General features: G+C 31.4%; 1 protein-coding gene across 1 annotated transcript; it reads left to right on the forward strand.

Moving 5' to 3' along the window:
• Nucleotides 1-1,230: 1,230 nt before the first annotated feature.
• On the forward strand, nucleotides 1,231-25,212 carry LOC131844548 (uncharacterized). The gene is made up of 14 exons (XM_059193462.1): nucleotides 1,231-1,362; nucleotides 8,113-8,353; nucleotides 9,306-9,445; nucleotides 10,936-11,079; nucleotides 11,802-11,962; nucleotides 15,172-15,226; nucleotides 16,093-16,336; nucleotides 17,511-17,644; nucleotides 18,138-18,278; nucleotides 21,900-21,989; nucleotides 23,075-23,222; nucleotides 23,737-23,870; nucleotides 24,325-24,477; nucleotides 24,984-25,212. The coding sequence occupies exons 1-14, from the start codon at nucleotides 1,305-1,307 to the stop codon at nucleotides 25,133-25,135; spliced, it is 1,995 nt and encodes a 664-aa protein (XP_059049445.1). The 5' UTR covers nucleotides 1,231-1,304; the 3' UTR covers nucleotides 25,136-25,212.
• The last annotated feature ends 398 nt before the right edge of the window (nucleotides 25,213-25,610 follow it).

Raw genomic sequence — 25,610 nt, forward strand, 5'->3', positions numbered from 1 at the left:
AGCAATGGAGGCTCCAGATTCGAGATATATTAAGTTCTAAATAGGTTCATATCTCCATCTAACATGTTGAGTGACTTTAAGCTTATATGTTGTACATTTCTAAGCTGTTCTAGTTTATGGTATTCTGTTAAGTCAAATATAAACAGTCATACACTCTTTATCTATAATTTTATTTTTACGAACAGGCTAGAGTTGCATTTGTTATCCATTTACCGAAGACTAAATGAGACAGGATAATGAAATTAAACGGCTTAAATTTTAGAATAATTAGTTATTGATTAATGTTCATGCAAATATAAAACTGTATTATAGCTGTAAAGAACATTGAAAATTTATAAATATTTTCAGTTCATACACATTAATCGAATGAAAGTATAAAGACGAGTTCTTGCCACTAGTAATGAGATCAAATGTAAGAGTACCTAACTAGATTTCCTATGTTTGGTTCTCTTTAAGACTCTTATTTAATATCTGCCTAGTTAGACTACTAAGAACAGGTTGTTACGTCATGACACAGTCTTGGCATAAAAATACTTTGAATACAATTTTATATAAGGTTGAAAATTATCCTTAGCTAATAGATTAATCCTCTTTCTCTACTTTTACGTATATGGGAATGGCAGACCCGGCGCATAGAAAGTGGTAACCGTAGCACTCTCCTATATACAGGAACAGCGCCTAGGATATCACGTTATTATGTGAGTCCCGTAATACAAGACTAATACGTCACAGTTTACCTATTTCAAAAGCTAGGGCTAAATGTTATTATTAATTATTATAGTTATTAATAATTGCAATAATAAATAGGAACAGATAAATAGTCAGATTCAGATCACTATTTCGTCTAAAACAATAATAATCTTCTTGAAACCATAAAAATTAATACTTAAACTTTGAAACAGTCGACACTGTGTGTACCTACTTAGCCACAATATCGACTTTTTCAAATTATTCCTTGAGTAGGGTAAATCAATGATTTTCCAAGATAATGTTATTCTACATTCATTTTTTGTGACATTTGTAACCGGAAACGGGAGTAAAAAATCATGTCATCAGGGCATGAAAATGTAAATTACTGGTTTTTCCATTTCTGGTATGGATATTGTTAATTTTTAGTGGCTCTTTGTTTATCATCCAGCTTACCCAACGGCGAAGCGAAGGCGCGCCATTCCCTTGCTATACAAATAACAGAAATTCGGTCGCCGGAGCACATTCGCTTTCAGACTCAGTTGCGAGATACTGTCAAATTAAGTGCTGATTTATTGTTAATAAGCTAATTTAGAATTTAGATAATATTAGTAAAAATGAGAGTGCTTCTAGTTTTGGTTGCTTGTGTTGCGAGCATTTATGGAAAAGTTACTCGTGAGTACATTGTCTTTTTTATATTTATTCATTATTATAATATTAAATTTTAACTAAAACAATATGAAGAGTTCTTAATTAGATTGTATATTTATTGCTACTATTATATCAACAAATGATCCAATTTTTATTTAAGTCGAAAGAGTTTTTAACCGGTTAAATATAAACCTACAATTTAATTAAGAAAATAAAATATTCATTTGGTAGGTAGGTAAGTAATAATGAATTTAAGGGTATTTATATATACAGTATTTACGTTTAATTGTCGTCGCCTTTTAGATTAGATTAAAAACTTAGGTACAGAATAAATTTTACGTTGTTACCAATTAATAAACTGCTGAATTAAGTACCAATTAGCAATTTAATTACTGCAACTGGATTGCACATTGATGACAGTAAATGACAGTATATCTTGAACTCTTAGATTTATGAATGACAGTTTGTACCTGTACTGATAATAAAGTCCTGACGAATTGGTGATTTTAATACGACTGACTTCAAAGACTATATTCTTAAATTCTCCTCCTGCTCCTGCTCCTGTACAAAATATGCTCATTTTTAATCAATAAGTATCTATTTACATAACTTAATTGTACAACTACGAACCTAAAATTAAAAAACTTAAAAAATATAATATGATAACTATAATATATTATTAAATATATTCTTAAATTATGTATTGTTGAGGATATTAATATAATAATGATGTCACTGGACAATTTCCACAACGTCTTCTAACCCTAAGCTAGCCATAGTTATGGGTGCTAAGTGATATAAGTATTTCGATAACTTGTTTTTGTATATATAGAAAATGTCAGATTAATGAATACAAATTCTGTGCCGTGTGAGATGAACTGTTATTGAACCTGCGACCATTGAAAGTGTTAAACCACTAGATCATCGAGGCCATCAATGTTATATACATATATTCTTCAATTGTACGTTGTACCGTAAATTCTGGAATCTATACCTAGAGAATATTCGATATATATCGAGGTTCTAGTTTAAATTTGTCAGGACTCGTAAGTAAAGTAAGTTTCTATGAAACATCATTTATAAGTCAGTTACTAGAATTTGTCTGATGATAATTTATAAACAATTGCTCTACTTGCACGCGCAGTATCAGAGACATAACAAAATACATGGTAATTCTAATTGGAGTCACTCTAATGCAGTTATAGTCCATTCCTAAGAACTGTAATTACTTTTATTAATAATTTACTTGTAATTACTTAATATTTTTTTATCATTAGAATTTAACTATTAAGGTGTTTCTATAAAACTCGGTAATATATTTTATATTATAGTAATATATTTATAATTTCCGTTTGATAAACGGATAAGAACACATAGTACCCAGCTCTTTCATCTTTTACATCGCTCCGTTTGCGTAATAGTCGTAAAGTGAGGTACCTACTACATAATATTTTTGCATACATAAATATATACACAATATAATTAGATAGGTAACATAGTAATATATATATTAGAATAAAATACACTCTACTACATTGGTCAGTTAACAATACAATATATGAAAAACATAGTGCGTGTGCATATGTATGTACCGTAAAGTAAATGTCAGTAGGTTCGTCCATAAATGAATTTAACTTCATTTTTCTAAAATAAAAGTAGCCAAAGTTACTCCTCATTACATCAGCTACCTGCCAAAAAAAGTCTCGTCAAAATCGGTCCAGCCATTTCAGAGATTAGCCGGGATAAACAGACAGACAGATTGTAAAAATGCTATTTTGGTACCGTATTAATATTCATATGCATGTACTAAAAAACAGTTATTTCAGTATTACAAACAGACACTCCAAGGTTGATATATTGATAAACGGAAGCACATTTAGACAAAAAAGTAATACAATAGCCGAGAACCAAGTGAAGTGAATTCAAGTAAATAATCGTTGGTTATTTCCATTTGCAAAATATGATTTAATAAGTTTCCGTAATCTGTAATTGATCTGTAAATGATGAATGTGTCTTGTTTTTATTGCGAGTATTATTAATTGTATCCCACGGTATATCTGCGAGTATTTTGGTAAAATATTCTAATTTATTTATTAATTTAACCTAAGTCTATTCCTTATTACTAGCAAGCTATTTACTTCTAATATAGGGATTTTGTTCTATTATTTTTTTATTGGATATAATCAATGGTGCATCCTGCTCTAGTAAGCTGGTAGGCAGAATATCATTCTGCCTACCAGCTTAATAGAGCAGTGATCATGAGGTCAGGTTAGTTAAAGTTAGCTCATCGTGGCAAATTAAGCAGGAATAGCAGGCACTAGTCATCCTAGCCCTTGTTACTATCAATTCCTTCCCCCCTAGTCTTCTTTTATAAGTGCTATTAAGGAACTTAAGGGTTCATTGAGATTTCATTCTGGACCACACGAGAGGCAACGAATTTTACTCCGTCATCACTCATGTATCAAGTTATAGTTAATGTATCAATCAATAATGTTTATTGACTCATTATAGATATAGCGGGTTTGATTCTCGCACGATACAAAAAAAAACATTCATGTGACTGTTCTAGTCATGAAGTGATTTGTAGACCTATATTTTATACTAGCTGTTCCCGCGATTTCATCTGCGTGGAATTTAAATTTATTTTTCTAAAATAAAAGATTTTTTAAAAATAAAAGTAGCTTAAGTTACTCTTTATTACATCAGCTACCTGCCAAAAAAAAGTCCCGTCAAAATCGGTCCAGCCATTTCAGAAATTAGGATTTGCCTCCTTCAGTACCCTCTTTTGACAAATAGTTCTAATAACTTGAAAATAATCAAACTTTATTCAGGTAGATCTATTAGACTCTTATGATAAGTCAAATCTACCGTCGGTTCACACAAGCTCTCTAACTTTCGAGCTAAGAATAATTGACAAAAAAATAAAATTTATAGTGGTATTGTACAAGTTTTGCTTAATTTACACGCTATGGCGCTGTGTATATGTCCAGGAAAATATACATTTTATAATGCCTATACACCGAGGGTACATATTTGAACGCCAGTTTAAGGTATAATTCAACTTTCGAAGTTATGCCCAAGGTTCTGTCTATAGCTTAAGCATACAGTCAGATAGTCATCGTAAAGACTAATAAGACTAAGTTGTTCAAGGAAATCTAGTTTTTAGGCACCTTGTATGTAGGACCAATTTATATTGAAAATTAGCTGTTCGCCACGATTTCGCATGAATACAACACTTAATGAAAAATGAAACTGTATTTTAACTTTATAGTATCATAATGTAACAAATTAAATGTAAAGAATATTGCGTCAATAGGTCAGTGCCGGATTAGCCTAAGGGGCCCCGCGCACTCTAAGTAATGCAACAAATAATTAATAATAAAAATAGTATTTAATCTTTAAGTAATTTTCTTCATGATGTTTTTTTAAGAATCGATACTAACCTTGAATTAATTTGCTACAGGCTCCGCGCTAGCTTAATCTGATATTGCAATAGGTCAAGTCAAATTAACAACAATCAATTAATAATAAGAATATTCAAACTAGGATTGTTACTGATGTGGGCTAATAAATGTATTAGTAATAATGTACCATGTTAGTTTAATCTCCATGCTATTCCCCCTGGAAATCATCGTGATAAGTTCCTGAGGAACTTGGGACGATGGGCTAACTGACCTGAACTCATTATCATCTTATCATCCTACACTGGTGCCTCGTCAGCGTAAACCGTTAGCGCAGGCGGATACATTTCATTATCAACCTTCCATTATAAAACCTAAGCAGAACTTGTACCATAAGTACCACTGATATTTGTGTTATTTGAAAACCAATCGGCGATAATAGGAAGAAATGCTCTATTTTCAACGTTTAGACTACCGGCGCTTGTCAATTTTATATAGAGACATTTAACCCAAATTATTCGATTTTTTATACATTATTCTAAAATTCTTCATAATATTTGTATAAGATCATCACAAAAAAAAAAGAACTATTCAAATAGGTTACAACCGTTACGACGTCGTCTGCTTACTTACATTTGGCAATTGATTTTTATTTGTAATGATTACATATAATCCATTACGTACATAGTAACGGCCATCTTTATTATTAACGAATATTCTGCTCTTAAATTTACATAATATCCCATATATAAATACGAGATCTTTTGTTTTATTTATAATACGTAGTGTCGTTACGTGATCTGATTATATATTATGTATTTTATACAAGGAAGCAAGCAACAAATGAGTAATCAGCTATATATTTTATCTAAAAGGAATAGGGAATCTGCACACTTGATGGTAAATAGCAACCGTCACCTATATGCCTAAAATGAACAGTAACACGCAGACGGCCGTGGAAATGCGTTGCTATTCACTAAGATGTCCAAGTAATAAAATAACGATATAGTATACATAAGTGACGGTACCGAAAGCCATGGTGGTCTAGCGGTTTAGCACACCGCTTTATTTCCTATGGCCGCAGGTTTGATTCTTCGGTGCAAACATTTGTATTCATGAGTATAAATGTTTGTATCTTTCTGGGTGTTTTCTACCTATGTTATGTATGTATTTATAGAAAAAAATATGTCTAAGTATTTATATCAGTCTAGTACCAATACAAGCTCTGCTTACAGTGGGACTAGATGGCGCTGTTTTAATTGTCCAGATTTATTTGTTTATTATTTTATTTTTAAGTATTCGTTCTTTCTTTATTCAGATATCTTGCAATAGCAATACTTTCATTAGAAATTTTGTCGTAAATATTTATGTTCTGCTCTACTCAGTTTACTCTATTATTACATTCTATATAAAGATAAAGTACCTTTAAGTCCGCGTACCGCGAAAATATATCTTGTTATTAATTAATAAATTAGATTATATATAGGTTTTATAACTAATTCTAATGAAATTTTGATATTAGTTGCAAAAAGTATAATTTTTAATTGTAGAAAATTTCAAGTAGCAAGTTTTGCATAGCGAGGGGTTGGGGACAGCATCTCTAAGATTGAGATCTCTATTCTCAGTAATTATGCTATTTATAATAATTAATAAACTTATTATATAATTTATGATATAATTAACGTAATTATAAATTTTATATAATTTTTAATGCGTTTATACTTCTATTTATATCCTTACTGATATTCTGTATTATGTGTTTTATATACCTGTATATATTATATACATGTATCAGAGAATTTCTTTAGCGCTGTTGATAGTCAGTTTATTTTCTATTCCGTTTGCAAATATAAATATTAGGAGTTTTATATTTAATTAATAATGGAAATCGTAAAAATAAGGTATTTCTCAGGAATGGTAACGCATTTTTGGAAATAGTTGATTATGGATTGATGCACCCGCCTGCGCTAATGGTTTATGCTGGCGGTGCACTAGTGGAGGATGATAATGTGAGAATGAGGTCAGGTCAGTTAGCTCATCATCACAGATTCAGTAGGAATTTATCACAATAGTTTCCAGTGGAAATCGCGTGGTGGTCAACCTGACTTGGTACATTGCTAGCAATGGTAATTAATTCACATATTGGGGGAATGGCATTGTTAGTAAACAATGCCATTCCCCCAATGGCAATGCGTTAGAGATGCCACGTATGTTATAATATATTCTGTGATATGATTAGTATTTTTATTTATATTTATCAAATTTAGAACGGTTACCTTTTTGGCTTAAATGGGAAGTCAAATAAATATGTACCTACCTATTATACATTTGCAATAAGCAGTCATTGTTATATTCAATACATATGGAGAAGCAATAAGGACAAGGTGGTTCCGCTCATAGACAACGTCATGTGGTATTATATTATGGCGAAACAACCGCGCATAATAATTGGTTTATGGTCAACTACATCATTATTTATGCGCTATTGCGAAAAAAACATGTGATCTATGACTTTTAATCAACTTCAAACCACCCCGGTTACCCCAAACGGAAATCATAATGACATTGTTCCGAGTCGAGGTTCGAAACCCTGGCTGTGTCCTCAGACTAAGGTATTCATCAGGCATGGTCAGGTGTTCAACCTTCAGCTTTATAAGTATTTCTTAATATCCTATGCACTGCCGTCGCTTTTGTTTGATGAAGTTGTAAAGATAGCAACGTTTTTATCTTTTCTTTTATTTTCGACACTGCCAAAGAGAAAAATATCCATAATAACATTTAACATTATTAATAATAATCGACAGAATTAGGTGTGACAGCTGTACGTACATTACGTACGACTTGACTTAGTGACCTACGCAGACCACTTTGCAGAAAGATGATGTTATAAAGATATAGACCATTTTAATTTAAACTTAAATACATTAAAACAAGATCTATTTAAGAATTGGTTCGATAGTAACCTATATCTATATTAGTGGTTATTTGCTCAGTGATCCACACTTCTAGAACGAATATTATTTTATATTATATAATATTTTGTAAATATTTTATATTGTATATAATATATTATTTTATTTTTCTTGATTTCATACCTTTTGATTTTTCTTTTCAAGTAGATTATTGTACTGTAATAGTGTTCTTCGCAACTAAAACAAACAAATTTTCTAGTTTTTTACTTGTGAAAAAAATGTAAGTGTATTTTTATTAATTTGAATCGTTTGTTGTTTAAAATATATTACTGTATTGTTTTACTGATAAATGAAAAAAGTTTTCCCTCACAAAAGTAATATTACGCACTTATACCCTCAAATAAAATGAAGAATAGAAAGTACATAGCTAAAATAACAATTACGTTTTTATTTATTTACAGCGGATTACTTCCCATCATGTAAAAGGAACGACCCACAAATAAACAAATGCATCCTCGATGGGATTGAATCGATGAGGCCCCAACTGAAAAACGGCATACCTGAAGTAAACATCCCTTCCATTGAGCCGTTCGTAGTGCCAACATTGAAACTGGACAGGAACGTTCCTAATCTCAGAATTAAAGCCACGATAAGGCAAGCAAAAGCATTCGGCGCTAGCAATTTCAAAATCGAAAAGTTGAAGTAAGTATTTTTTTATCCCTATTATACTCGTAAATTAAGTTTTTGATTAAAATTAAGTCAAAGTCAAAATAATTTATTTATTTATACAGGATATTTTTTACTTTTTTACAATTATTTTATTTTTTATTATACACCTATCAATTTTTTCTCTCTATCGTTGCCTTGTTGAGCTATCGACTTTATATGAGAAGAGTTGGTAAACACCGAACTGTTATATAGTTTTTATTAAACCACAAATGTTTGACATTAGCTTGAAATATTTTAGTTCAGGTATTTCATTTTTCCACTTTTTGGAACCGAATGAATTTCTTTGTTTTATAATGAACAGTGACGTGTAAATTAGACAACAACGAACTTGTTATGTAATTATGTAAAAGTTTATATACTATAGGTAGAGTCATCCGCACCAAATTGTACACTTACTCTGTACTTTGTTACAGTCACCTTTCTATCAAAGTAGTTTATTATCTGTGGGATTGACAATACATGATTAAAAGATTAACTTCGAGAAAGATTATTTTTTGAAAATGAGCTGTACAACCGGTAAATACCGCCTGAAAATAATTAACGTCGAGTAAACACAGAATATAAATCACTCACCTCGGTGGTCTAGCGATTTAACACGTCGCTTTTCTTCCGATGATCACGGGTTCGAAGGGCAAAATTTAGTACGAATGTTTGTATCGGTCTGGGTGTTTCCTATGTACATTATATATATATACTTCCAAAAAAATTATCTAAGTATTTATATCAGTTGTCTATTACCCATAACTCAATATCTGCTTACCGTGGGACTGAACGGCGCTGTGTTAATTGTCCAGGATTACTTATTTATTTACAGCCTGGAACTTCTAGAGTCTTTCCTCCATACAAACGCAGACGATCTTGTACAAAATGTCCCTCGGATTACTACAGTAGAATTATATTAATTTGCATATACTAATAATTTCAGAATAAATCTAAATAATAAATATGCAGCTGAAGTAAAAATCTCAATCCCCAAATTGATGGTCATCACTGAATACGACATCCAAGGGTCAAGACTACTCACCCTTGATATCAACGGGAAAGGAAAACTACAGGGAAATTTCAGTAAGTAGTTTTATTCAACCTTAATAGAGGTTCTTGTGAGATCTCTCGAACTAGGTCTCTTAACTCGAACTACTTTTAGAACTTATCGTAAGTGTAATTACAGGAATAAAGATAGACTTTGATCATTTAAGCAACTTTCGATGTCTAATTAATATATGTAGTTAACTATTTTTCAGATGAATTTGGAGCGACTTTACTTTTTAAAATTCATGTGCGATAAACGTTAACGTTAACAATTACAAAAGAGAAAAACAGATCAATGTTGTTGAAATCAAATTAAAACATGTCCAATGGTATTCATTGAAACGATGGATTTATGCAGATGTTACAAAAATGTCATAGACAATGCCAAAAAAGACAAAAGATATTCACAAAATTTTTGTAAGCATAAGAGTAAATGGTAACTTCGCTAGTTTTGTATCATAATATATAATATATGTATGTTGTCATGATTATTGATCTTAAACAAAAAAGTTTTAAAGTGTAGTAATAGTACAAATATTGTCAAGGACAATATATTTAGCACTCAAGTTAGGTGGCTTAGTTTTTTATTTGTACAATAGTATACCACGTATAACGTATGTAATTATGTATGTGCTCTATATTAATATGCTCACGAAATGTTTAGCGAAATCAAAACATACGAAGTGTCGACACAAGCACACCTACTTATTAAATCAGCGCGTTATACATATATTACAGTACTTTATTTTTCGACATATATACTGCAATCTAAAATCTACATGGTCAGACATACTTAAGTACTTATGGGTTTCGACACAGGCAGCTTATTAGTTAGTAGTTGTGCCCGCGGTTTCACCCGCGTTTTTCTGATGTATAAGCTATAATATTGTATAGTTTCATTAAAATACATTCAGTAGTTTTTTCATGGAAAAGTAACAAATATCCATCCATCCATCCACACTTAAATATGTAGTTATTCGTATAGTATAGTATCGTATAGTTAGCTGTTAAACTAGTAATACATTCTTTATGCAACAATTTTTTTTAAGATATAAAATGGAGTAATAATTTTTTTTAAATGTGTTTCTTAGATTCCCACCTTATTAAATAATTTTTATTGACTTTTAACTTGTCAGATACTTATAAATCGTATATAATATATGTGTATTATATTTACAAAAGAAATACTTATGTTGGTTTGGTACGAACTTATACGAAATTGTAGTTATATAACATACAACAATATAAAAAATGTATGTTGTATAAATATTATTCTTATCTAATATTATTCTAACCTTTTTTTCTGTCCCAATCATGCTCCATATGGTATATGTCTTTATTTCTCTACCCAAAGACTGTCTGAAATTGTCTTCCTGCTTAAGCGATGAGAGTCTTTTATGTCTTCCTACTCTGTAAATTATCTTCTTATAATACATTTCTAGTGCAATAAAGAGTAAATAAAGACAGGTCTGTGCTATATATTATTTATGTAATTTTATAAATAATTTTATTATATCTATCAACAGCCGGCGTAACAGTAATCGCTAAAGGCGCAGCCAAACTAATTGAGAAGGATGGCGTGGAGTATCTTCAGGCAGAGAAAGTTATTACTAAAGTGAGGATAAATAATGCTCAGGTCGCGGTTGAAGATTTTGACAGGCCTCTAGTTGGTGAGTTTCTACGTATTACATCTGATATTGAACTGTTTACATAAATAATTTCATGCTGCACGACATTATTATACTGCAGTAAACTAATACAGTTGTCTACGAATCACATCCGTTATTGTTAGTATTTTCTTAGGTAAAAGTAAATTAAGTCTGTAAAATGTTGTCTCTGTGTACCTCAGTCTCACCTATGTCAGTCGCCAGGCAGCTTGCTTAGTACCCTGTGTTGCGGTTGTAGGGTACAAATTAAGTAGTGAATTTACGAGATAAGAGGCAATCTTAGTCCGTGGGAATGGCAACGCATGAGTGTGAAATGATAATGTGATATCCGTAATGTTCATGTATCGCCTACATACATGAACATTCGGTTACTACTTACAATGAAGTGCAATTAGATAAAAAAATCTTTAGTGCTTTATTGTAAACTAGCCGTGAACCTTGGCATTGTCTGAATGATTTGGATGAAAAGTCTCCTATAAAATTTAGTATATTATCTATTTGTTCACCAAATTTTATACGGACCAACCTAAGTAGTTTTCGCGTAAAAAAGTACTTACTATATATGCAGACATTTATCCTTATATATGTTTGTCATTATAGGATTAGTAGAATCTGCAATTGTCTCCTCAAAAACTTTTTATATATACGCTAAGCAAATAATTCTTATCAGATTTTTTTTTATTGAACATATTCTTAAATAATCACTTAATTACTGAACGTTCCAGGTTCATCTACGGCTACGTTCTTCAACGCCAGCCCCAGAATCGTGCTTGACGTTATCAGTCCACTCTTAGACGAAACCACCGCTGCTATTGCTAAGAAGTACATTAACAAAATACTTGGGTCTATACCTATTAAAGAAGTGTTAATAGACGATGAGCCAGCAGCATAAGTCCAAATTAGAATTAAGTCCGGTTGCACGGCAAAGGATTTTAAGCTTTATATCAATACTATAGACATTTGCATTTGATTGTTATCGTAATAGGGATGTAAGAGCTATGCTACAGTCTCCTTAATATACTACACATCTGTGTATTTATTATTAATTAAGTGCATATACTGAAAATATAGAAATAGCTAGTAAAAAAGGTATTAGAAATGACCCTAAAATCTTGATATTTAGACAATTTCGTTGAACATCAAAAAATAAGCAAATACATATAAAGTATTTTATTAATATAAAATATATGTTAAGTTGTATAATATAGTTTGTTCATTTTTTGTTTGAACGTTTTGTTTATTATCGTTGTATATAATTAAATGATTGTATTGAAACATCGATTGTAAATCTTATATTTGGGCCTATAATATACATCTACTTATACGGTCACTTATTTATCAACAATGCTCCCTTGCTTATGCTTGGACTCCAAGCCTTGGAGCAGTCTAACTGCTATTAAATCCTGTGTATTTTTAAGTTATATAGTGTGAATATTTTTAAGTAATGTAGTATTTATTTTATAAACCCTTTGGGGAGCGCAGACAGGTAGGATTTCTTTTACTTTTTATCCTGTGTGACATGTACATACGATGCAACTTAGTGTAATATTAAACGTGTCTCTGTTTAAATTTATTATTTATCGATAGAAATATCTAATCAAGGCATGTACCACAGAATAAATGACATAATATGATGTCTCGAAATATACATTTTATTTATCCTATAATATATACTTTAATATTTTAATTACTTATCCTTTTTTATTATTACACTCTGAAGGTGAACTAAGAACCATAAAATGAATCTGAGTCGTTTTAACATCAATAAAATGTATTACTATATACTTACTATATAAAATATCAATTAGATGTGTGTTTCTACAAAAGTTTTAAGTAGGTACGTAGTTAAGTTACTAATAACATTATTGTATAGTTTTCATCTTCATTTATTGTAGGTGCAGTAATAATTGTAGTAATACTTTTGTAGTTTCATATATATACAAATAAGTGCTCTGTGAAATAAAATAATGTCCAAAGAATAAAGAAAATAAAAAAATATATAAAGCAGCATAAACCAGGCAAATTATGATTTATTTGTATGACCATCCCAGACCATCACGAATCTTATTATTTTAATTATCCGATAATAAGATATATTCTCAATCGACTACAAAAATAAAGAAAGTCCTAACTACACTTTTTTTTGGTGGAATATATTGTGATATACCCGACATTTTCTTTTATATTTTTATACCGTGAGAGGAATCGAATCCACGACCATCTCACCACCACTGAGTCTGATTATTATCATACTCAGTACAGAATTAATATATAAAAATTAATGATTTACTACAAACAATCAGCTATTGCTGACATTTTAAATAATAGAAAATATAATAATAATAGTAACTCTTTATTGCGCATACATAAAAGGCAGTAGTAATTTCGGATGGATTAATTATATAGGTCAATGAACAATTACTTGACTTGACAGGTTTAGCACACCGCTTTACTATCCGATGGTCGTGGGTTCGATTCCTCTCACGGTACAAACATTTGTATTCATGAGTATGGTTGTTTAAAAAAAATGTATCCATGTATTTATATCAGTTGTCTAGTACCCATAACACAAGCTCTGCTTAGCTTGTGACTAGATGGCGCTGTGTTAATTGTAAAAAAAAAGAAAGAAAGAAAGAATTACTGCACACGTAGTTCTGTTCCCATTGTGATGAAATAGTTAAATACATATTTAAAATATTGACACCACGTAGGTACACAGTTTACTTAATGATCAAGTCGTTCATGACACGATTTTTTTCCTGACATCTACATAGTTAATTGTTTTGTACATTTCTGCGGCGAATATATGAATTAATTTAATTTTCTTATGCATTATATTATATATCTGACATTGGAGTCATAAAAACATTATTTTATTTACTAATTGAATAAGGCATGAAACCATAATTAATTTGAACATTACTTAGTACTACTAATACAATTAAAGAATAAGCCTAGTAGCAAATTATATGAACTTAAAATGAAACATTTCCAACGTGTCAAATGTATATATATATAGTTACCAAAAAATAAACACAGCAAAATTAGTAAAATAACATCGTTTGGGCAACTAATTAATGTCTAAGAGTATATACAAAATATGAACGTTTATGCACTTACGGTAAGAACGTGTATGTAATAATAACAACTCGTTTACGACCCGATAAGCATTGGTCTCTATGTACTGATATAAATTAACTCCATAGTTAGATAGACATATTTCGAGAATCTTCGTCCTAATATCGTGTTAATACGGCCTCGGTGGTCTAACGGTTTAGCACAGAGCTTTACTCCGATAGTCGCGGGTTGGAATCCTCGCATGGTGCAAACATTTGTATTCATAAGTATGATTGTTTGTATCAGTCTAGTTGTTTTCTATGTATATTATGTAAGTATTTACAAAAAAATGATATAAGTATGCATTATCAGTTGTCTAGTGCCCATAATACAAGCTCTGCTTACCTAGTGGGACTAGATGGCGCTGTAATAATTGTCCAGAGTTATTTATTGTTATTATTTTAATATGATGATGTTTTTTAATGTTACTTCTAAGCCAAATAAGCTGACGGCCCAACTGGTGGTAAGTAGTAACTGTCGCCTATATACATACATAAAGAGTGCCTTGCACATCATCGTGCGACATCAGCAGTAGCACATGAGTGCACTCTGGAGGACTAAGGTTACTAATACCCTTTAATTTAATTAAACTGTCATATCTCACACAGCTGATAAAGAAGCCACCTATTTGAGCCAGGTTGCCGCCGACTGATTAAATAAAATAAAAGTACCGAAGCAGACAACTTTATAGAATATGAATATTTTACTATGAAGTTTGCTGTGTTTTAGTGTGGCTTTTATTTCCTGGCCATAAGGAATGAAAGTTTACTACAGAAAGTATATAAACTTACGTTCAATAATTGCATATTAAAGTTATTTTTTATTATGAAAGCATGAATGAATGGATTTCATTGTTATGCAAGGTTTCAGTTGACATACTGCGATGACCACAAATAATTTGTATATTTACTCAAAGTAACTTAATATTATTTATATAACCATATTATATATACCTTAGAACTAACATATAAATAATAGGGTGGAGGCGTGACAATGATGATCATAGACTTCCTGTTACTTATATATTATGAAAGTAAATTAATTTTAATTAAATTACAAGTAACGTTTAGTCAAAGAAGAACATTGCAATGACTTTATAAATATTTCTAGGTGACCTCTCCTTAGCTCTATAGACCGAGGTTGAATTCTCTACATATGGCATTAGATACTAGTCTATACCTTTTATAAAGGCATATTTTTTCATCTCAAATCTTAGACCGAGTTTACTTATTCTAGATCAGTCAACGATGTCGCTAAAGTTTATTATATTGGGATTTTGTGTCTATAATGTGTATGGAAGACGTGTTGAAACGAATAGAACTTATTATAACAATGCGGATAATTTAAGTGAGTACATATATTTAAATAAGCAATGTTACTTTTGCATATATTTGTCTTAAATTATATTTTCTGAACTATTTGATTCTTGAAATAAGACGAATTTAAACAGTTGTTTATCAAATAACAGAAAAATAATATATACAATGAAAATCTATATGTAGAAGTATTTATATTTTCGTAACTATATATAGTCACTTAATCGAGTCAGTGCAAAATCAAACAAATCTGAAACATCTCTTATTTCTCGAATTAAGCTTTCGTATATAGATACTTATTATTATCTCATTATAATTATTATTCATTATAATTATAATTAGAGTTCTTTAAGAAAACTATACTAAATAAATATATTATAATAATATAAGATAATCAGTTATGATGAACATAAAATTCTTCTTTGATTTAAAATTAATTTATCCTGTAGAAATGTCAATTAGACTGTATCCATTCAGTCTTGTTAATGTTTTTCATATTCTAAATAAATCTATAATGAATTATCTATAGATACAGTCTTACATCTGTGTAACCACATGTCATTTTTTTTTAATTCTTGGATAGTGACGTCGGTATGCCACTACAGCGACCCGAATGTTGCGCAATGCATCCAACGCATGGCTGAACAGGCCAAACATCTCCTAGCTCAAGGTGTACCATCGTTTGGCATACAACCATTGGAACCCCTCAAGGTGCCCAACATAAGATTACGTCAGCACAATCCTCCGAAAAACGCCTTCAAATACGATGCGTGGCTCTCAGACGTCGTGTTACATGGTCTAACGAATTTCTCGTTCAATAAATTAGAGTAAGTATTATTTAAGTGTTTATTACAATAGTAAACGGGGAAATTCGAGTATAATTAATTTAAATTAGATGTTTGAACATTATTAGGTTATATTGTCAAAGACTATAACTTCTTTGCGTATTTGTGTGTCTCATATACATGGTAGTGTGACGAATACTTTTTTTTATTGATTTAATGTATTTTTTACGCATAATTAAAAAAATATTTAAAATTAAAAATAGCATTCTGCATTCCTTCTTATAAACAGCGCCGCGAACATTTCATCTTGTGATGCATACGTTACCAATATTGATGACTGATGGCATGCCTTCATACCCTAAATTTCGAAATGGGTGAGACAGAGATAATACAGCTAACTTTGTATAAAGTAAAAAAAATATATAAAGCTATATAATTTTTTTTATTGAATTGTTGATGACTGTACTGCCAAGACAAGGAAAGTTAAACAAAACGACTATATGAAGTAGTGGCGCAACTAGCAGCGATTGTTTGTGTTTCTGTTACGCAAATCTAAACTGGAAGCTACCAGTCAGAAACCAGACAGTCTTTGAATGACATATGCCAGCATGTTTGTGTTTCTTCAACAAATTGTGTTGAAATTTGTCATGAGAAAGACTCAGGACTATTCATAATCATTATCAAAGTTTTTAGCATTCTATGGACTCGCAGTGCGGGTGTCGGGTCCATCGTGTGGCAGAGAAAGAATCTTCGAGAAGTTCCCAGGACGTACGTAGGTAGACGACGTGGTAGGAGCCTGCTAACGATGCTTTAGATACACGTTCTAATATAGAAGTTACTGCAGTTTTAGACAGGCCAAGATCGTTTAGAAGACTATAGAGAGATTTCGGTGGCATACCCCTCGCTCCCACTTCGATTGCATATCGCATATAAATCAGTAATTTAAATATTTGAATCTTATATATGTCTATTGTAAATCTATTTGTTTTTTATCTAATTGAAATTGCAACATCACATTATCAATTTAAGTCCGTGATACCACTCTTATGTTGCCGGTCCAGAAGACTAAGATATCATGTCTTTTATTCTGTAATTTCATTATCTAATTGTACCTTATAACTGAATATACAGCAAGCTGATTGACGACTGAAATAGGTATGACTGACACATACTTTTTATTTATCCTGGAAATAATTTATTTATATCAATTTTTCAGTGTTTATCCAGAGGAAATGAAAGTAACCGCGAATATAACTCTGCCTAAACTCGATGTGTCTGCAGACTACGTTATACTAGGGAAATTTCAGATGTTACCTGTCGAATCTACTGGAAAGTTATCGGCTAATTTTAGTGAGTGACTTCTAATTTAACATTACTAAAATATCAATTTGTAAAAGTTATAATGTTTCATTCATCAAAACAAAACAATATTCCAATGTTTCTACAGAATTTTTGTATATGTGACAAGATTCACAGAGTAATTAATACATCGTCAGTTTCACACAATAATTATTTTGGTTTAATTGAGCGGGCTTGCATATAAGGAAAGCTATAGGTAAATTACACGTTAGTAATATAGTGTTATTTGAAAATGATTTATTTTCTAGTGATGCTGGCCTGGTAAAAGTAACAAGAATAAAAAAATAATAAATAATTCCAAACTCCAAATTCAAAACATGTAATATAGACAGGCAAAGATTTCAAATTAGCTTGAGTTTATGATCGCCATATTTTGTTTACGAGTATAGCTCTTGTTATTATAATCTAAAACGTAATAATTCATGCTCATGCAACACTATAAAAATCAAGTTAACCCTCTTACTGATTTATTTTGGTTTTATAGCAATGTGCACAGCGGCTTTGGTAGCGTTAGGTGCTAGAGTACACAAACGTATGGTCATCAAGGATGCCGATGTGCGTCTCCGATGTGGTGGAGCATTGAATGGGAGGTTGGACGAAGCGCATTCTACTACTACAGAGATGGGTGCGTATCTAGATCTATATATTTTCAAATGTTTGTAGGTTATGGCAATTGTTTGTCATCAGGGAGGACGTAACTTGCCACCATTGTAGTATAAAAAAGAGCATATAATTGTTGATATTTATTTGGATTGGAATGAAACTTCATACAAATATTAATTATATTTTTAGACTAATCTTTTCATTTTTTATATTATTTATTTATTTATATAACTTCAGTGCACAGGTAGTGCAAGGTAAAAGTACATATAGCGAACTTAACGCCTTACGGCATTTTCTACCAGTCAACCACAGGTTGTGCAGAGAAAAACTGTAGGCAGTGTAAATATAATGAATAAGTATTTAAAAATTAAACTTATAACAGGTTTTATTTTCTTTAGTTGTTAAAAACATGTTTTTAATTTTAGAAATGATCACAGACCACATCGTGACTATGCATACGAACGAAATCCTGAAAGAAGTCCAGCCGGCCGTGGAAACGGCACTTTCTATGGTCTTGGAAGATGTCGCCAATAAATTCCTGAAGCACATCCCGCCTGAAATGGTCTTCCCTGATTAATGATGATTTGACAGAAATATTCTATCAATGTATACATAATAATATAGAACATTAGATTAAAAATAGAAACAGAATTATAATGAGTTACTATTATTACACATTTTTTCTGCAAACTGCAAAGCAATTGTATTATACAATAAGCATAGAAATAATCACATGTATATAATGAATAACGAACTGTACTTGTCATTATTTATACTTGAATTATGGCAATGATTTAGCTAAATTATTTTAATAAAATTAGTTATAAATACCATTCATTATAGTAAATTACTTCCACCGGATAGTATGGCAAATATGTATTGTTCGGAATTAATAATAATATTTATTTCTAATTTATTACATTAATTTATTGCAATTGTAATTAAGTTGGTTTGTTTAACGGTTATTAAATTTATCGACATTTACTATGTGTTTCTTATTCAGTATCTTTATTTTATTTTTTATCACTCAAAAATATGTGGTGATTGGTATAGTCAGAGAATTTTTCTATATTGCAGCCTATGGGGGCGAAAAACTAACTTCAACTATACTTCTAGTGTAAATACACTAGAAGTATATTATAATATTAATCTTTAATTATACATAAATAGATAATACAATGTTCTGGCGACTGATTGAGTCGCATCAATACATCGTACACCGATGATGCAACAAACTCTACATGAATATTTTACATTGCACTTACAAAGACTGGTTGTTCTCCTGCCGGTAGTTATATATAATGTGTTATCAAATTATCTACCTATAGTTTCTAAAAGCATTTATATCTTGGCAGAGTATTTTATTCCAAAATGTAATGCCTTATTCACTTAATCACGAACACAACATAGTTCTGGTTTCTGGTCTGCTTCTACGATTCAATTGCTCGATTAACTTTCATTTCGGTAGGATAAGCAAGACTTCACTTCAAGGCCCCCTTCCGATTGATCCCCCGTCCAATTCAAACGGAGTTCAAAATTACGACGGCCTGAGCCAAGAGCCAAGATTCGAACCCCTAGCGATGCCCTCAGACTAAAGTCGTATCCGTCAGCATTCAGCCGCTCCATAAACCCTTCTGCGGGTTTGGAGTGCCATCTGCACTCACCTCCTATCGTCCGGTGAAGATTTAAAGGCAAGCTGCGGCCATCAGTATTAAAGTAGTCCGAAAAAAATCTTCAAGGACTTCCATATCGGATCATCAAATCTCAATTTATTCGCGATCTAATTTCTCTTTAATTCTTTCCAAATAACCAGTATGCATGTCGCGACAATATTATAATCAATTATTTATGCAAATGTACAAAGCAATGGAAACGCGACCTTTCGACTGTTACATTAGTGACGTAATAGAATCGTAGGCCTGTGACCGCTACGTCTCGAATTACAACATGCGATTTGATTTAATCGCTATTCAAGTTTGGACTTAATGATTATGACGGTTCGAATGAAGATAGATTAGACGCCACTTCTAGGTCGGTGACTGAAAATTATACAATTGTGACGACATCATTAAAAAGTGCATGCGGCTTGCATTATCATACAAGTCTATGTTATTTAGTGACCTTAATGGTTATTGTCTAAGTTGTTTACATCAATATGCCTGTGGCTATGATGATGATAAATGTGTTTTATTACTATGTGCATAGCGTTTTATTTTCAACACAGATAGATAATATATTGCATATGATAGTTGAGAAATATTACTTTCTTATAACATTTATGCAATCAATTTATTAAATATTTTTATGGTTAATCGATGGAAATACGATTTTTATACTGTATATATTCTTCTTTGATCTTAAAATTTACCTTTAAATCTTGAGACAGATCTCAAAACAGTATGTATACTCAAGATGAAAGAAAATTACAGTTCTACAAGAATAAAAAACTACTAAAATAGGTGTCAATATAATAATAATAACCCAGAACAATTTACACACCGTCAGTTAGTCTCAAGCCAAGCAGAATTTGTGGATTTTTGGATGCTAGTGAACTGATACTAGTACTTAAATACATTTTTTTTATAAATACATATACAATATAAAACAGCCAGACCGACACAAACAATCATACTCATGTTTGCAGCGTGCGAGGAATCGAATCTACGAACATTGGAAGTAAAGCTGTACGCAATAAAGTTAGATCACTAAGGCTGTCAACATAATATACATAACAAACGTCAATGAAAATATATTTTATAATACTATTATGAAAAAAATATGAAGATAGTTTTGAGGTGAGTTTCGCAAGATCGACGACGCATGTCCAATCTCATAATAAGATGAGAGATAATCTCGAACTTTATATATCACGTTCTAATTAGTATATAATGGACAGATTGAATAATTTATATCATATCATTATTTATTTCATCATAATGTGGAAGCTGATCTGTTTAGTAGTGTTGGTCAGGTCGTGTGTTGGAATCGAGAAGAGTTTTATTAATTGTAAGTAAAATTTAACGAATGATAATAAATCAAATCTATTATAATGTCAATATCGACTTAATAATAATAATAATCTCGGAACAATTCACACAGCGCCATCTAGACCCAAGTTAAGCTAGCTAAAGTTTGTGTAATGGGTACTAGATAACTGATACAAAAACAATTTTTTTTTCGTAAATACATACATATGTGTATTATACATAGAAAACACCCGGATTAATACACTCATTAATGTTTGTTCTGTGCTAGGAATTGAACCCGCGACCATCGGAAGTAAGGCGGTGTGCTAAACTGCTGGACCACCGAGGTCGTCAATACATGAAATTAGCAGTTCAATGTTTATTTCAGTACCAGCTGCTTGCTGTCTATTTCATAGGACACTCTATCATTTTCTTTCAACTCCGTCCAGAAGTAGTTTTTCCTTGAAAACATATGGATGTTTTCCGTCGTCACAAATTTACGAGTTTTTAATTTTAATATATATTAAGTAATAATAGACTCTTAATTAATCAGAAAATAGTCTATTATTTAACTTTTAGTTATTATGTATCGAGCTCCTCTGAATAAGAAACCGTCAATTGTTATTTGATATTTTAAGCCTTGAGATGTATATCTAATACAAAGTATTTTTCATCAGTTGGTGGTTTCATCTGTCCACGGGAGGAGAAAGCATTGGGACGTTGCTTGAGAGATGCACTAAATACTTACATTCCACAATTAGCGACAGGTATGTCATGTAAAAGATTGAGGACATAATGTTACAGGTTCCTTGATTAAAAGTTAAAACAAACTTTACCAGATGTAAATGATGCCTTTGTACAAAGTCATCTGCTAGTACCTCTACCCACCATACCTCTGTGTCGCCCTTTTTAGCCAGCCACAAAGCAGCTTATCTCTAAGCTATGTTCAATGATAGGGACAATAACGGACCACTGTCCCTTAAACAAACACTTGTGCACAATCGGTGCTACAGACAGTCCTCTTGGTTGGGGCTGCTTTGAAGCCGAAGAAACGGCCGCACACGTAATCCTGGAGTGCACAGCAGTGGCCACGTAACCAACACAAATCCTCGGAACGGTGAGGTCGCTCCGCAAAGCCTGTGAGAACACTAGGAGGCTTTTGCGCTTCTGGGAGGAGCTTGCTGGCCACTGTAGTAGTCTCGGCTCTACACGCACAATGGCCCAAATGAGAGGCTAATTGCGGAGAATAGAGACCATATACTCTAAGCAATATTTTGGTTGAAGGAAGGGAGATATAGTAGTGAATTTATAGGGTTTGGTTGCATAACATCTCTACTATTCCATTTTCAAACTATAAGTATAGAACCTGACGGGACCTGTACCTCCGTACTGTTCGTTCGTTTTTTAAGAATTGAACCAAATTTGAATCTTTGCAACAACCTGTAATAGAAAAGAACTTACTAATAGCTGAAATTTCGTGTACAATTTGTTTTATTTTAAGTGAAGCGGGCTAACACATGCGGATATGCCCTTCAAAATGAAGCAGGGCAAGCACTCGTTTTGCATTGATGCAAAACAATTGCTATTTTGCAATTTTTATTGCACATATACCCTGCTGAATAATGAACATTAGCACAGTTATACACAATATTTTGTTCCTAGTATCGCAAGTCTGCTTGCTGTATATTATTTAAACATATATATAGGTTCTACATTTAAATACATATTTTTTCAATATTATGCCGTAAGATATTTTACCCTATGATAATGAAAAAAATATATTTAAATTTAGAATCTTTTTAAAATCTTCATAAAGTTTTATTAATCATTTTTAATGATTGCTTACAAAAAGGAGTGCCAGAGTATGGAGTACCGTCATGCGAGCCACTGGAGATCCCTGCCTTGTCAGTACAGCAGTCAACAGGTCCTATTTCTGTTACGTCATCGTACACTGAAGTTACCGTGAAAGGACCGTCATCTATGAGAGTGAAGGATATTAAGTAAGTGTAAACTTTACTATTTAGTTTAGTTACGATATCTTTATCTGGAAAAGAGGCATCTGTAACATAGACTTGTATCTTTATAATTGAATACATATCTACCTAAAACTAAAAGTCAAAGTGCCACTTTGTGAATCAAATATTTTGATTGCTATTTTGTACCCTATTGTTTTAAGTTTTTATGTGGATTTCGAAGTATTCCATTAACACTCCTCATTATCAAAGCAGGTCTAAATTACCTAGACAATATCAATATATAAAAGAATGTATTTATTTGTAAATAGACTTTGATAAATGCTCAGTGCATTTCAGTAAAAAAATGTAAGTGTTATGACTTATTTTAATCTGTATATCGTCTTGTCTAAAAGCTGACATGATAAATAGTACGAATATCTGATTCCTCTTCAGTATGCTCGAACATAAATTTTAAATAATTTAAATTAGCAATGTTATTATTTTTATAATATTTGTAGGTTATATTACTGGATTGTACCACAGATCTTTTCTATTCCAGGGTATATTCAAAGAAGAAGATGGTAGTAGGAAAAATTTATATTCCAGAGCTGAGAATGAAAGGAAATTACGCACTTTCCGGACAATTACTGATGCTACCCATTAAAGGAGATGGAAAATTCACTGCTAGATATGGTAAATATATTAAGAGTAATATAAAATATTAACAATTTATCTAACTGCTGCAAGATTTCTAATGACTAGGATCTAGTTTAAGTACATCTAGTCTGTTTTTTTAATTCTTAAAATTAAATATTTTTCTTTATATTATTTACGAATATAATTTTAAATATATTTATAAATTTAGACCTTTAATTTCTCTATGTAATATTCTTTTATCTGTGGTTCCTTATGGTATTTATATTCATCAGCTCTACTGTCAGCTTGTTTGCTATTCGATTTAGTAATAATAATAAATTATATGAAAGAGATATGCTTATAGACGTTTAATACAGCAGAGCAGTGACAGTAGTGTTTAAAAAGAACACTTACTTTTTAATATACATAGATAGACGAATATATAAACTGCCAGTAATTCTCATTGTAGGTCTAAAAAATATATATTAAAAAAAATACAATAATGTCACAGGTGATATAGATGCTACAGTTACAATTATCCTTGGAAGACAGCCTCGGCACAACGACGTCGATGCGCTGAGCTGCGAGGATCTGGACGTGAATTTCCATATCGGATATGCTTCAATGAAACTGGAGAATCTCTTCGGAGGCGATGAAGAACTGGGTACGTTTATTATTTATTTCAATTCATATATTGTATTGATAAAGTGGCTTAGCAATTTAGACCTCTAAATCTAAATTGCTGCATAAGAGGTACGAGTATGCTACCGATGTATGCTTAGTAAGAAGAAAATGCTCGAATTTATTCCCACTTTAACCAATACATTTCAGTCACCTTTTCCTATCTTTTATGCCTATCAAAATATCCATTTTTGTCTTACCTGGATGGTCTTATTCTCTTCCCTTACTATCATCCTCATGCTTCTTATATAAGATTTACCTCCTTTTCTGATATTACAAATTATACCTTTTTTTTCTCACCACTGTAAGCTTCTTATTTTTTGTTCTCCCCTCGTGCCTCTACGTCTTTCTTATAACTACACCAAAACGAACTATACCATATAGTGTTATTAATTGAACCTTTTTTATTTTTGTCTGTATATGGTTCTGCTCTTGTTTACTATTGCGTACTTATAAAAAACTAACGAATTGGCTATATATTCTTTTTAGGTAATACAATGAATATGTTCCTGAACGAAAATTGGGAGAAATTGGCAGAGGAACTAAAAGGTCCCATGGAAGAGGCACTGCGGGACTTCTTAAAGCCGTTGGCTGACCACGCCTTCAGTACCTTGAACGCTGAGGATATACTATCTGACTGATAATTTTGTATATTATAGGTTTTTTTAAAATATCACTGCTCGCTATAATACTTAAATCGTGATTACACGATTTTAACAAGTAGATAGTTATTTATTAGACTATTATTTATTATTGTGATTGTATATTGATTGTAATAAATAAATATTTATTTATGGGTTATTTTTGTTAAATCCAAAAAAATAAACCTTGGAATGTCAATGTCTAATCAATTCAGATTTTTATAGTCTGTGGAACTAATAAAATGCTGTTAATCTGATTTTAAAATATGATATTTGTAAAAATTTGGACACTATTGTTACTTATAATCGAAGTGCAGTATGTTACAAATCACACATTTATAAATTAAATTCCATCTAAAAAAAAACATTAAAAATCCATATACATACAAGTAATTCGGTATAATATAAAATAGTAGTACTATCCTTTCTAGTACTAGAATAAATATCAATGCAATAAAAATCATTATTAATTTGT

This window comes from Achroia grisella, unplaced genomic scaffold (assembly GCF_030625045.1).
Source record: "Achroia grisella isolate CSIRO2021 unplaced genomic scaffold, CSIRO_AGI_Agris_v1 utg402, whole genome shotgun sequence".
Lineage (NCBI taxonomy): Eukaryota > Metazoa > Arthropoda > Insecta > Lepidoptera > Pyralidae > Achroia > Achroia grisella.

What these genes read in the sequence shown, in the direction of transcription:
- LOC131844548 (XM_059193462.1), top strand. Translation starts at nt 1,305, where the DNA reads ATGAGAGTGCTTCTAGTTTTGGTTGCTTGTGTTGCGAGCATTTATGGA. An exon ending in CATTCCACAATTAGCGACAG is followed by an intron (nt 21,990 to 23,074) that starts GTATGTCATGTA and finishes GCTTACAAAAAG; the next exon opens with GAGTGCCAGAGTATGGAGTA. An exon ending in ATGAGAGTGAAGGATATTAA is followed by an intron (nt 23,223 to 23,736) that starts GTAAGTGTAAAC and finishes TTTCTATTCCAG; the next exon opens with GGTATATTCAAAGAAGAAGA.